General features: G+C 35.9%; 1 protein-coding gene across 2 annotated transcripts in view; it reads right to left on the bottom strand.

Moving 5' to 3' along the window:
* Positions 1 to 7605: 7605 nt before the first annotated feature.
* Positions 7606 to 15026, bottom strand: part of LOC132094922 (ephrin type-A receptor 3-like) — a 119970-nt gene continuing 112549 nt past the window's right edge. Inside the window, exons 16-18 of one of the 2 annotated variants that reach the window (XM_059499591.1) lie at positions 14628 to 14783; positions 9928 to 10020; positions 7606 to 8851 (exon numbers count right to left, since the gene is read on the bottom strand). In XM_059499591.1, coding sequence (XP_059355574.1) covers positions 9945 to 10020; positions 14628 to 14783 — 232 coding nt within the window. In that variant the 3' untranslated portion in view covers positions 7606 to 8851; positions 9928 to 9944. The remainder of the gene's footprint in view (positions 8852 to 9927; positions 10021 to 14627; positions 14784 to 15026) is intronic. The other variant, XM_059499590.1, reaches the window with a different exon arrangement.

Below are 15026 nucleotides of genomic sequence, written 5' to 3'. Positions count from 1 at the left end.
TGACACTACTGTGCCTCTATACTGCACGCGGGGTTTTTTTATGCGCAGTCTCTACTCAAAAGACCAAGATTCCTTGCGAATAGAACATGCGCAGAACACACATTTTGATGAGGATATGCCGAAACGCGTTTACAAGACCAAATATTCGGGTTAGAAAAGGGGTACCCCAGGTATAATATCCCGGTTTTTAAAAACCGGGATATGAGCATATCCGGGTTTTTGCCGGTGTTTACATGGCCGTGCGCGACCGGGTTATTGCTAATATCCCGGTTTTGAACGGGTTATTGGCTGCATGTAAACGCAGTCACTGATGACAGAATTTTATTTTATGGGTGAACTATCCCTTTAACATGATCTGCAATGAACAATAGCCTACTTTTACAGTATTTATTAATCTTGGATAACGTTAATTTTAAACATTTACCAACACCTTTTTTAAAGATCACCTGTTAACATTAATCTAGTTAATGCACTGTAAACTAACATGAACATTTCAACACAATCTAATGCCAATTCATAACTATTTGACATTTTGCCAAATAGTGACCTATATATATATATATATATATATATATATATATATATATCCTTTGAGATCAGGTTGGAACATTTTTATTAAATAATGTTAATAAAAGGTTATACATTTTGTAAAATATATGACTTATAGATATATTTCTCATCAACTAAGGTCAACAAATGAGACCTAGTTGTAAAATGTTACCCCATTTTTTTTCTTGTTTAAACAAATCTAACAACAACAAAAAAAAAGTATGCTTAAAACCAGAAAAAAACAAAAAAAAAAACACTTGCAAATGAGGTGAAAAAAAGAGACCCAAGATACAGTATCTTCTAGATATTCTCTTTAGGAAGATTAGTTATTTCCTTATTAATTATTATTTATTTAATTATTTGTCTTACCATAAGAATGTTTGGATATTTTACTAAAAATCTATCTAAAAAAATAAAGACTTTTTCAGCACAGCACACAAGTGTCTATTGAAACAGAAACAGGTTGTGGCATTAATCCATTTCTACATTTTTCTTCTTGAATCCTAGTGTCTTTGAGGACAGAAAAACAAGTCAATGATAAACACATGACATGCCAACTTTACCGCTGACCCCAGACCCTTTCCAGGAAGTGACCTATGTAGACGACGTTCACTCAGCCCTGAGACTGCCAAAAGAAAGGCTGCTTATGGCTTTGCAAGGTGCTGCTCTGCTTTGTGCTACAGCTGCAAACAGCTGGAGGCTTTTGAAAGCGCTGGAGTTTTTTCAAGAAAACTCAGCTGTCTTGTTTGTCATTCTGGTCATCTGATCCGTTGCACATGAGCGGAAGTTTAGAGGTCATTTGACTTCAAAGTCTTGCCACCTACTTTGTCTCGGAGGAGCTCCCCTAATCCCCTACTTGTAGCCACACCTTTGAGGACAGTGGACTCTTTTGCCATTTGTTTTTGAAATTCATGTCAAAAAGACTACACAAAACCTTCTAAAATTTCACCACTTTGAACTATAACTTACCATAGCATGAGATTATGATGACGTACTCACACAACCCCGCTGGAATGAAGCCAGCTATGAAATCAGACTGTAATCATTAGAGTTGAACTCTACGACATGTACCGTGCAGTCCAGACTGCGCTGACAACGTATTAAATATCCAGAAAATTTGTTTTTTTATTTATTTATTTTTTTTCAAAAGAAACATTTTTCAATGAATGTTGATGTAAAAAGGAAGACACATTATAATATTTGAAGGTTTCTATGTGTTTTAATTCATTATACTTTTGAAAGGTAAAGGCAATAAATAGATAAGTATCACTGATGTATTATGATTGTGGTTACAATTATTCACAAAATCAAATAATGCTTTATAAGGTGAATTGCAAGACATAGTTAATGCATTAAAACTATTTTTTTATATTGAATTACATATAAAAAGGATTTAAAGTTTACCACATCTTGAAATATCAATAAAAAGTTTGATTAAAATGTTTGATTTGAATATATTAATAATATTAAATAAAGAAATACTACCCCAGGAAATGCTAATAAAAGATTTCTCAAAACTACTTAATTCAAGTTTTTAAGGCGTTTTCTTCAATATCATACCAGGAGAATTGTATTAACCTCGCCACCCTTATTTTAGTATCATTGAGGTCCTATAATATGTTTTTATTAATATCTTGCAAAAGTTCCTCACTGCAGCTTTAAACTAAATGAAAATGAGTTTGTTTCTGCCTAAATAAGATAAATGTTGTTTGGTTTGTCTGCTTTGTTTTGCCCATAAAACACAAATAATAATAAATAAATAAATTAAAAACTCTCTCTCTCTCTCTCTCTCTCTCTATATATATATATATATATCAGCTGTATTCAGATCATTATATGTATTTTTTAATGTATAAATGAATGTATTGTGACAGAAAGCAGCATCATGTCATGGACCCACATATTGAATGCATTTTTTTATTTTATTTTAACTTTTCACTCATGTTGATATATTTAATAATAATAATAAAAAAGAAAAAAAAAGTAATTTCTATTAGATATCCCCACTGCTTCTCCAATCACTGTACTAGGTGTTTGGCTAACAGTCCTCAAGAAACCCCAGCTCAGTATCCGAGGAGCACATAAAAGCGCCCATCTCACATGACTAATGTAGTTCACCTACCCCATCGGACCATATTATCACACACAACACTCCTGCGGCCTTGTTATACTTATGTGCGAAAGATACGGTGTGTCAAAGACATTGACTCTGAGCTTATACCTGCCTGTCTGCTTTACATTTCATTTCATTATCCTCAGCCCACATGAGTCCTTCTGGAGCAGAGCAGTAGATCACCTGCTGAACAAATTGAGCAGCATCCCACATACTGAATTCATTGCCTCTGAACCAAGTAGCCGCGGCCTGCTCTCCCCCGCTCTTCCTGTGAACATCAGGCACATCTGCAGCAGCACATCTGCTCCTTCTCAAGCTCTCTAGGTAGAGTCGAGCCGGCATCATTCATCCCGCTGGGAACAGCCATGTTTGACTGCCTTGGAATTCTAAAGATAGGTTGCATTAAAATCACACAATAAATTACACGCCTAACGATATCTGTAAGGGTATGAAATGTTTTATCGATAGAGGGCTGTAACATGGCCTTCTCAGACGATCCATTATGTTCTGAGAACAGAAGCCTGAAACTTGTGGAGCTGCTAGCCATATGTGCAGCGCTAAAACTAAAGCCTTCGGAGGCCTTCGCTTTGCCAGAAAGTGTTGTCACTTTTCCCAAACACTCATCTTCAGTCTTAGATTTATGGTGGTGATATTTGATTCATATTTTGGAGGAATACGCTCCAAAAATTCACTTTCAGATGGTAAAGCCTATTCCTAACAATGCCTGCTTTGTTCAAACTGGCCTGCGTTTTAACAAATAAGCCACATGAGTGGAAGACTGTGATGGTAGGGGAAAGGGAAGGAAGGAGAGCTTTTTTTTTATTGTGCGCTGAAACTACAGGAGTCTTAGACTTACTGCTGATGGATGGCAAAAATTACATCCTCTAATTAAATCCTTTCTTTGTGGCTGTCAATGGGTACGGTGTGTGCCAAATATCTTGGTGATTTGCAGGTTATTTTAGTTTGTTTGGAGTGGAACAGTGGTAAGACAGAAAACTTACAGAGCAGTTAAATCCCACTAATTAGATAGTGCCTACGACTGTTGACTGTTAATAATCATCTGATGTCCAGAAAAAGATTTATTAAAGGACAAAATAGAGGGAGAGAAAGTTTGAAATAAAATTAAAACTACTGTATGTAATGGATATGGGCCAGTGAAGCATAAGGATGTGTAAAATGTAGAAACCTTACAAAATCTATTTTAAAATGCATGTGGCAAGTTATTAATTCAGTCTTATAAATGTATTAATGTTGTTTTCATATATAACCGTTCAAAAGGTCTGAGAAATGTTTTTGAAAGAAGTCTCTTATTTTGTCATTAAAATAATAATAGAACATTTTAATTGAAATAATAATAATTTTCTATTTGAATATATTTAAAAAATGTAATTAATTCCTGTGATGTCAAGGCTGTTTCAGCATCATTACTCAGTTCTTACTCCAGTCTTCAACATTTATTATCATCATATTATAGGTGTTGAAAACTTTTAATACTGCTCAAAATTGAGTTTTTCTGAATTTCTTCTATCTTTGATAAATATACATTTCATAGGAACAATTTTTTTGAAATACAGATAATTAAATTATTTTTTTATATTAAATTTAATTAAAGATTGCTTCCACTACAGGATGAAAAAAGGGTAACTGCGACTTTTTTTTAATTTATTATTTTATTTTTTTATTTCACAAATCAAACTCACAATTCTGCATTCAGAATTGCAAGATATAAATGCAAAATTGCAAGATATAAATGCAGAATTGCAATATTTAAACAGAAAGTTGAGAGATATTAACAGAATTGTGAGATATGTAGTGTATATATTGTATTGATGTTACACCATTTGATATTTTAAACTCCTTAAACACTTTTTATTTATTTATTTATTTAATTTTTTTGCATACACATGCATCTATCTCTGTGTGTATGTGTGTGAAACCAACATTAATATAAAGATTACATTTTTCAAGGATACATTTTATTTTCTTTATTTTTTGGCGTATCATTAACTAGACTTTTATCACTCTTATTTATCATCTGAGGCTTCCTTGCTTACCACTGATCCTGTAATAGTTGTTTGTCCAAGGTGGGTGGTGCATCAGCAGGTGTTCATTTACGGTCCATGCACCACAGAGATGACCTTAATAAATCTATTAGCCACCCACTGTATAGTGCATGTGTCCAGAGCAGCGTCTAAAGAGCAGCCACGTGGGGCTCCCTCAGGCCTAAACATAATAGTGTCTTATCTGAGCCTAGCAGAATCTGTGACCAGGATCAGACGCCCGTGTGTGCCCTCCTTCACACCTGCTGAGAGCCCAAAACACAGTGCTCATATTCACACTTTTGAGGTGTTGATGAAGAGCTTGCACAAATTAATCTACTTATTCTGATAAATTTAGAAGAACTAGGAATTTCCACAATGGAAAGATACTGTATATGTCTATGATTGGTTAATTTTCTAAATATATTTTTCAGTAGCTTAATAGAAAAAAAAGTTTTCACTTTATTGACTATGACTAAGACTATTTTCTTTTTTTATCAGAGAGGATGTGTGTGTGTGTGTGTGTGTGTGTGTGTGTGTGTGTGTGTGTGTGTGTGTGTGTGTGTGTGTGTGTGTGTGTGTGTGTGTGTGTGTGTGTGTGAGCAAAACAAACAGCAAAACGAGCCACTTTCTTCTTAGCATTCATTCTTTAGAAAATATTTTGAGAATGTTTATTATAAAAATATAAATGTTTCCACTACAAATCATTTTACATTAGTAGACAAGGCCATCTACACACTCACACACATACACACACATCAATCTAAAGAAGGGGAACAGGACGAAAAACAGTATTGCTCTTCAAAAAAACATAATCTTCAACAAAGTAAAATATAAAAACACTGGTAGGGTTGAAACATTAACATGTCATAACTTACTGAATGCTATGAAAAAAAAATTACAAATAAAATAAAATCTGCACTGTGTGTGGTGGTTTGTTGCAAAGAAATAAATATTAAGTCATTATAATTGTTTTTATGTAAAACAAATATAATACAAAGCATAAAATATCATACAAATGAGTTTTGTAAAGGTTGCACAGATATTTTGTTCATTATTTTATACATAGTACATACAGACATTTGTACAAAGGGATGGCTGGGTAAATAATAGTACCTCTACAGTCACCACTGCTATCACCACAGGTCCGGTTCACATATGTACATGCTGACAGCAGGGAGAAAGCAACATTTACAGGCAGAAGAGGACAAATGGACTGTTCCTTCATAATGTAGTGCAGTACATGATCAGACCATCATTTGTGCACCATTAGTGCTCTTTTTTGATTTTATGATCAGGGTGTCTTAAGAAAATATTCGGATAGTGATATTAAGCCCATATTAAGCCTCAAACTAATAAATGATGAAGAACCTTGCATTTTGAAGACTGATGATACTTGAACTGAACACAGCTGTCCTTTTCTGATTAACCCTCCACATGAAACTTCTGGAAGATTTCATAATCCTGATCTCAAAGCAGGGTTGTCCTTGTCTGCAACTGGTGCGGTCGCACCGGGCCCCGCTCCATACCCTTACACCCGGTCCCACGTTAGCTAAGGACGGCCCTGTATCAAAGCGAACGTCACTACAGGAAACCACATAGCATGGTAATGTACGGAATAGCAAACTACCATACTACTCTTACTACTCCTGAAGGATATAATATATTGCGCACAGTATGCAAATGTTCTGAAAGCATGGAATCTCCAGGCAAAATGTGCAGTATTCAACAGAGCTGCACAGAATATTGTATCCCACAATGCAACATACTTAATTTGATATTCCATTTTCAGCATACTGCAAGTAGCTGTAATATTTGAGTTATTTTTTTACAAACCAGTCCAGCGTAAACTCTGCCCTGTGGATTTCAGTGGACTTTGTCAACAGCACTGACTGCCTGAAACGTCTGAAGCTCTTCTGACAGGTGTCTGCATGATTGAGTCTACCAATGAAATCGTCTGTGGGGTGCGGTTTGCTCTTAAAGGGATAGTTAACCCAAAAAAGTTCCAACGCTTGATGAATTTCTTTTGCTTGTGGAAGACAAAACATATTTTGCATACTGTTGGTTACCAAACAGTTTTGGTGCACACTGACTTCTTTGATTGATTTATTTCTAAAAACAAACAAACAAACAAAATCTCAAAATCTCTTCTTTTATGTTCTGCATGAGAAATAAAGCCAGTTCTGGATTGACGTGACAGTTAGTAAATGAAGATGTTCATTTCCAAGTGAACTAGTTTAGAAAAAGATCAAATCACAAGTGATATTTAATTATCTTTCTTGACTCATTATTTGATTGGTTGCCAAATGTTAAACTCATTTTTTATGTTAAACTCACTTATTTTCTTTCCATAATCTGATTTCCAGGATATTCAACAAGAAAAAATGGAGGGTGGGACTTTGTTTAATCAATTGGGAACTGATCTGGATTGGGAAAAGTAGGTGTTGCCAGAATGTAATCAGGTGATTGGAATGGAGAGCATCTGTGGGGACAAACAAAAAATGAAGCCATATCCGAGGTGAATCGCATCAAATTGAAATCAAGTTTCAGTATGATTTTTACACATAATTGGATAAAAAATGTGAAGGACCTAATTTATTTTCAAGTTGATAGTTGGCTGTGGGTGGTGTTAGCGCAGTGGATAAGACACATGCCTGTGGTGTGAGAGACCCGGGATCGAATCCACTGTGAAACGCCAGTGTGTCCCTGAGCAAGACACTTAACCCCTAGTTGTTCCAGAGGCGTGCGGCCTCTGACATATATATAGCAATTGTAAGTCGCTTTGGATAAAATCGTCAGATAAATGTAAATGTCGTTGACTTAACCAAGATGAGGCCATGTGACAATTATTTAACATGTCGTTGCAAAATCTTTAGTTTCACATACTAAACAAAACGGGAAGTGTTCAGAAAATAGTAAGCTAGTATTTTATTTCCTTCACAGCCCATGTACCTCACATACATCATATCTGAGACTTCCGAGTCCAAATCCTGCTGGTATAGAGAGTTGGAAGGATGACATATATTCGCAGGTCAAAAAGTTCACATTTTTGTATTTCCGCTTCCATCTTCAATGGATTTTGTGAATGGACTTTCGGTTAAACGCCTAAAATAAGCTCTGGAAGTGAAAGAGTCTAATTTCAGCAATAATCCAAAAACCAATAGCAAAGTCCTATCGATGATACCAACATTTGGGTTGGCCTGCAAAACACATCATTACTCTATTCTGTCTGCTTTTCTCATTTGATGCATTATGACTGTTACTGATTCTAATAAACAGTTTATTTCCTTTATATTGTACTGTTTTTATTTGATAATGAATTCATATATCATCTGAACACAGTGGTGCAAACAAACATGTGTCATGGGCTACATTAACAAATAAGCCTTTAAAATGGCATGTCTACCCAAGGTTTCCACTCTTCCATCCCTGATTCTGGAGAATGGCTCTCTGCACTCGCAGATTAATGGTCAGTTATCAAATATATAGCCAAACGTGTCAGATCCTAAGAAGCATCACCAGATTGCTCTAACAGTAACCATCTGTATTTCTCCTGCCGTTCTTCAGAAGAATTAATAAAGGGGGCTTTTCTACAAGAAACCACCAAAACTGTGGGGTGCAAGCTATTGCCTCTCTGAAGTGCTACCTTCCAAAAGGAAGACAGATGCTTATGCAAAGATTTTCCTGAAGGCTTTTTAATGCTCCCCTGCCACATGTGAAGAGCTATTCGTTAAATCCGTTCAGATCGGACCGGCTCCCGTCCTCTAGGAGGAGTCATACGGCGTGACCGTAGACTCCTAAACACGAGGCCCACGCTCCTCCGCTTCTCTCGCCTATAATGGCTGAGAGACACGCTCATCGTCTTGCCCCTCGTGCCCGGGTAGACGTGATCTTTCTCCAGGAAGGTTGTTCTGCTTCACACATGTGTTCAAGAATAGTAGTTCCACTTTCTCTTTTCGTTTAAAATCTACTTCCTGTCTGTTAAAGCCAAAGCAGCATCAATCTCGTTTAGGTGTCTTTCATTTCCGTCGCTCGTTTTTTATTTTACACAGGAACTGGACCGTTCTTTGAGTGTGTTTCAAGTGTTGTTAGACTGCTCACGATCTTCTTCTGAGGTCCAACGATCGTCACACCGACTTTCTTGAAGTCCCTGCGTGTCAGAGAGGAGAGAGAGAGACAGTGAAGATGGGTAATATAGCACTCGCGGTTTGACATACGGTGACATTAATGACAAGCCCGCAGAGGCGCTTTGCCTCAGATCGCTTGTGTCAGTCATGTAGGACGAAGTATTCCAGGAGGACACCATGCTGCCATACGCATACAATGAGCTGAGGAGCTGGACTCGTGACAGATTTTGTGTTATAACTTAAACACTGGGCTGATTTACAGCTTCCTGTGATGAGAAATCGTAGTAGCTGCTTCATTTTCTGAGTTGGTTATTTCTACTGTGATTTGAAAGGAACAGCACTGTAAGGGTTACCCCGCAGGGAAAAAGAACGACATTTTTCATTTAATGAGATCCATGCAACAGCTGACAGGAGCTTGCATTATTTACAATCGTGGATAGACACTCCAGACTTACCATATGGATGAGTTCATCCCGTGTGCACATATCCGACTCTGTCTCATAGGAAAAACGTGATGCTACATGCGTTTATGCACAGCATAAAATGCGTCGCTGCAGGTAAAGTCACAGGTGAAAGCAACTGCAGTGGTGCTGAAAAAGCTGTTTACTTTCACTGCGACAAGGTTATGAGCAGTAATGAGTAAAATTTGTTCTGTTCAAATAAAGTTATTGCATGGATTCAGAATATAAACTATTGTTCAAAGAAGTCTAATGCTTAAAATTCAACTATTTATTAATACAAAAAATCATATTGAGTCACGTTTTTCCCATTAGATCCGACTGTACGTTGCAAACATGTGGCGAACCAATCACTTTAATGTAAACCTCAAATACAGAAGCTTTTGCAAAACAACAACAAAAAAATTATTCCTCTTAGTATTGTCAGATCAAGGGATGCAAAAGCTGTGCAGTGAAGATCATTATAGCATATTAGTGCAAGCAGGTTAAAGTAACAATCTATGCACACCTCAGGTCAGGCACGAGTTCTGTTAGAAACACTTCTAGAAGGTTCAGCGGCGATTTAGTCCTGATCTGGACATGAGCGCAAGCAAAAGCTTGAGGGAGCAGCCAGTAACAGAAAAGCTACGATCAGAACCCACCGTCCAGTCTATAAGCTTTAAAGTGTTGTGATTCCCATGGATGGCTCCCACTCAGGGCACGTGGCTGCTGGTCTGACTTCAGTCAGACAGATTCTATGGGCAGAATACAGCTTTAGATCGACTGACACACAGGCTGTGTATCGTCAGTGCACTGCTAATGCACTGACATCAGCCAAACAAACGCTCACAATGTCAATCAAGACAGGTCTGCAACATTTCTGTGTGACAAAAGTCGTTTGATCTACTACAGAGTCTAATTCAAGCTTCAATAAAGCAGACTTAACAAATTCAGAGGCATGTTGTCTGTAATGCTAATTAAAATGCCTGGATACACTGTGATTGCAAACAGCTGAAATCAAGAAGTAACTGCTATACCACCATAACAGCTGTTAGACATCTTGTCACTTAAGAAAACAGAAATGCAAACTAGTTTGGTCAAATAATTTTCTTTGTATAAAATTCCATTACAAAAAATAAGTATTTTTTTTTTAAATGAAGTAAATCGCAAGTGTTTTCCAAAATATACTTTATAAAGTAAGTATACTAAAATCAATGTACTAGTAGCACAACAGTAAGTGTACAATTTCAATATGTCTTGAACTAATTTGGTTACATTTTTAGTTTATTGTTTATACTATAACAATAAACAATGAATATACAACTAATTTACAACTAATTAACTTTTCTGTGAACTATACTTCAAGTAAACTTATACTGTATAAATACTGTATGTCTAGCTCACTTTTTAGTTTCTAAAATAAACTATGTTAATAGATTGTTTAGTTACTTCTTGAAAATTTTCTTTCAGTCAACTAAAAATCATACTTATAGTTTACACACACCAGAAAATAATTATTAGTAAAATTATCCAAATGTCAATCTGTTTCTGTGTAGGTTAATAGTGCTGTATACAAAAAAAGATTGAGTTTAGTTCCACCCACATAGTATTTTACTCTAAACTACTGCACCCAAAGCTGACTTGTTATTATAAACTTGAACATGTAAGTTTATCAGGAGATAAAACACTCTATCAAAAGAGTAAACACAATTACAAGCCAAGCATATTTAAAATATTAAATTATAGAGATTTAGCAGCTTTTACACAGGATGCAGAAAGTGCTACACTATGAAACCCATTCATTTCGGTGACATTCGGTGACACACACAGTGGTCAAAATTGTTCAACTTTTGCCGCTGGCTCTGTGACTACCCGCACAACACAATAGAATTGGGGCATCCAAAATAGAATTCCCAGTAAAAGTTTTGATAACTCCCCCTATTTCGCTCTGGCCAGCATAGCGCAAATTGCTGAACCCAGCTCACAGTGCAGCGCATGCCGTGTCCTGCATGAAAGGGCCATAACTCACAATTATAGGCCAAATATACTTTGACTTTTCTGTATACTTGTCAGTATAAACAAAGTATACTTACAGTAGGTATAGGCTAGGGGTGTTGCGATATACTGGTATTGACAATAACCGTGATATTCAAAGCAACAATTATCGATATTGTGTTTAATTTAGTGTGTAACGATATACCGGTATTAGCGATAACCACAATATTTAAAATGAACAGTTCTCTTATGATAACACCACATGTAAATACTCTAGCGTCAGTACCTGGTTGAACTCCTAGGTGGCAGTATTGTGCCCTAACGCTGACATCTGTCACACAAGAAGAAGACGCATCGCTCACAGCTGCTCCGAGGAGAGCCGTGTTCATTGGAGTAATGGTGCGTTCAAGTCATGTCGGATATATTGTATTTACGAGTTAAACGCACATGAACGCCACCACAAAGTCATAATTACGAGTGGGAAACTCTGAATTTTCTTTAAGCTCCGAGTTTACGAGTTGGGGGCGTGTAAATGAGAAACATGACAGGATCGATGGATCGATGGATGTAACGTCTGTTTTTGATGGTATTTTTTTAGTTGAAATTGATAGACAGGATTGCAATATAACAATTAATAAGTTTTTATGTGATACAGATTAAAGTGGCTTCATAAATCATTTGTAAAAAAAAAATTAAAACACACCTGCTGCAAATTCTTTGCTCTTCATTTTCTATAAGCAGAGTTAACAAACCCTGTTGTATTTTCTTGTAATTTATTAAAAGAAGATACACCGCCATCTTGTGCTGACTATACTGATTTGAATGCACCCGTCAACGTAATTACAACTTGTCAACTCATAAGTACAAACTTCCCAGGAGGACTTGAATGCAGCATAAGTTGACATTATTTTACTAGTCATAGAATGTAAAATGTTATATTAACCTGTTAACAGCGGTTTTCGGTGTTCATATATTGAAGTAAAGAGTGATTATTTTAATAAGTACCATGTTTTCTTTACTCGTCTTATTTTTGTATTTGCAATAAATACGGCCTGTGTGTAGTAACACTTTATTTCTTTGTTCAAATATATTAACAGTTACACAATTAAATCAGATCTTGAAAAACTGATCGACCACATTTCTACATTAAACTTGTAAAATGTTAAGTTAATCGCAGTGCCATTTACCATTAAGTACCATTAATATTTATTCATCATACTGTTAAACTTGACAGTGTTTTCTCTCTTGTTATTTCATAGGAGCTTCAAAGAAGACGGAGAAAGCCAAAGTCTTGTGCCCTGCGTTTATCAGTATCCTTATGTTCGTTGGGTGAAAAAGAAAAACTCAATAAACATAAGACTGAAAAGACACCTGATTTCACCTGATTTACTGGCTACTAAGCAATACACATATGAAAAAAGAGCTTTGTTTTAAGTGACAATTTATAACTTATTTACTATTTAATATGAAAAAATAAAATGTAATTTGAATTCAATTATCAATTATCTGTTTTGCCAGAAATAACACCACAAGACACAAAAAAGAACAACTATTGCATGCTACCTGCCATATCAATTCAGATTTATCTACAGTTTTAATGTGACTTGTGCTAAATAAGGGAAAAACCTTCAATGATCGAATAAAGAGCCTAACGTTCTGCACAATTTACCATGAAAATTGCAGTAAGAGGCCAAACATCTGGTAAACTTACGATATCCCCAACAACAACACAACCAAGGTAAAGTGATAAGTGACTGAATCATCAATAATGATCTCTCTCTTGCGATTCTTCATCTTCGTGGTAGGCCCATTAAATGCCAATAGCATATTTAAATGTGACTGGTTATAAACTGGTCCTGAGTAACTAGCTCCTGCTCAAGACCAGTTCATAACCAGCTACCATGCTTCAAAATAAACCTAAGCAGCATATGCTGTTTTTTTAACAGGGTAGTCAGAAAAGGTTAGTACAGTGGTCCAAAACCTTATATAATGAACGATCTTGGTCTTTTCGGCAGTTAAAGCATATAAATCAACATATTTGCCATTAAAATTCACAAAAATAATTGTTTCAACTCTGTGGTCAGTCAAAGAATGGTGAAAAAGACTACTGAAAGCCAAACACTGAGAGACGAACTGCATGTTAAATAACCCAATCTGGGTCATGGATGAGGGCCGCTATTTGCAGCTGATTATTTACGCTGACATCAGAACAAAATATAACCACAAGCAGCCTTAATTACAGACTGCTGAGTGTTTAGATGTTTAGTCCTGAGGGTAACATGCAGCACAGCACTGCCACTGTTCCCAGACCGGCCCTTTGATCATTCTCAAGTTATGAATGTCAAATTTTTTTCAATTGTCAAACAGCTCCTCATTGGAATCGAAAAGTGGTTTTAGGAGATGCTAACCAGGCAAGGCAAGGTTCCTAATCAACATCTACAAAGCATTTCCCATAGATGCAGATCCACACTGTGGAGAAGAATAGGGTCTTTATTATTAGAATTTGTTTGACTCAAGCCATTAGATCGCTTCCAAGACTGGGGATTACAGGAGGACAGCACTTTTAGTTTTGGCAAAATAGTTTTTTTTCTTTCTTCCATTTATTGGATTACAATAGAAGAAAACATTACTAGAGCACTGTCACTGGAGATTAATAACAAATGTAATGGCCACCTTTAAAGGATTAACCAAAGCTGGGCTTCATTTACTGGAAACTGATCTGTAAATAAATTTGTCATCGTCTTCTGCATTGGTTTTAAACTGTTTTATGCCAACAAACTTAAATTATATCACTTGTCTATTGCCTTGGACTTGAAAGTACAGAAAGCTAACCCTTAAGCACAGGGACAATTAGAATAGAAGAATGACCAAATAAGGGAACTAAAAATCCCCTTTTTTTGTTTCACGTGAGAAAGAATATAATTTGGGTCTCAACAACAAGCAAATGAGAAAATTACAATTTCCTTCAAAACCGATGTTCCTTATTTGTACTTATGACTATTCACACAAATACACTACCATTCTAAAGTTTGGAATAATTAAGACTTTCTGTTGTTGAAAGGCTGCACATATTTGCTAAAAAAATACAGTACAAATGGTAATATTGTGAAATATTTCTATTTTAAAATTACATTTTAAAGTTGATTACTATAGAAAACTGTTATTTTTAATTGTAATAATATTTCACAATGTAACTGTAAAACTATATAGTTTTAACTGTATTTTTAATAATAGAAATGCAGCATTAGTGCAAAAAAGAGATTTCTTTTGAAAACATAATTTTTTTTTTTTATTATTCCAGACACGGTAGTGTAGATTTTAGTTTTATAATAAAAAAGAGAAAGACAGTATAGTAAAATGCTCTTACTCTGCTGAGGTTTTGGCCAGTGTATCACAGGAGCTGTAGCTGACCCCACTGAATGCATCTTTACAGGGCAACGTCCTCGCACTCTCCAGCCAATCACCCATTGTGTTAAAAGAAGTGATGTCAGTGCTGGTCCTGTCCAGAAGCAGATTCACCGGTCTGAGAAGAGTTGAAAAACATGTACTGTTAAGTGAATTGTGAATATTAAAGTATTTTCATTGTGCTGCCCAATGGAAATGAAGCACAAGTAACTTTCATTTGCAGAATACTTTTGTAGAACTGATACACAGAGATCAAAACTCGCTGATGGTGAAAAAAATACAACACTGAAGTTGTGGCCGTCTGCAATTCTCGTCACGTTTGACAAATGTCATTTATGGAGAAAACAAACTTATGAAAGTG

The sequence above is a fragment of the Carassius carassius genome, chromosome 19 (genome assembly GCF_963082965.1).
Source record: "Carassius carassius chromosome 19, fCarCar2.1, whole genome shotgun sequence".
NCBI classification, from domain to species: domain Eukaryota; kingdom Metazoa; phylum Chordata; class Actinopteri; order Cypriniformes; family Cyprinidae; genus Carassius; species Carassius carassius.
The sequence above is the reverse complement of the archived record's forward strand: the minus strand, read 5'-3'. Positions and strand labels throughout refer to the sequence as shown.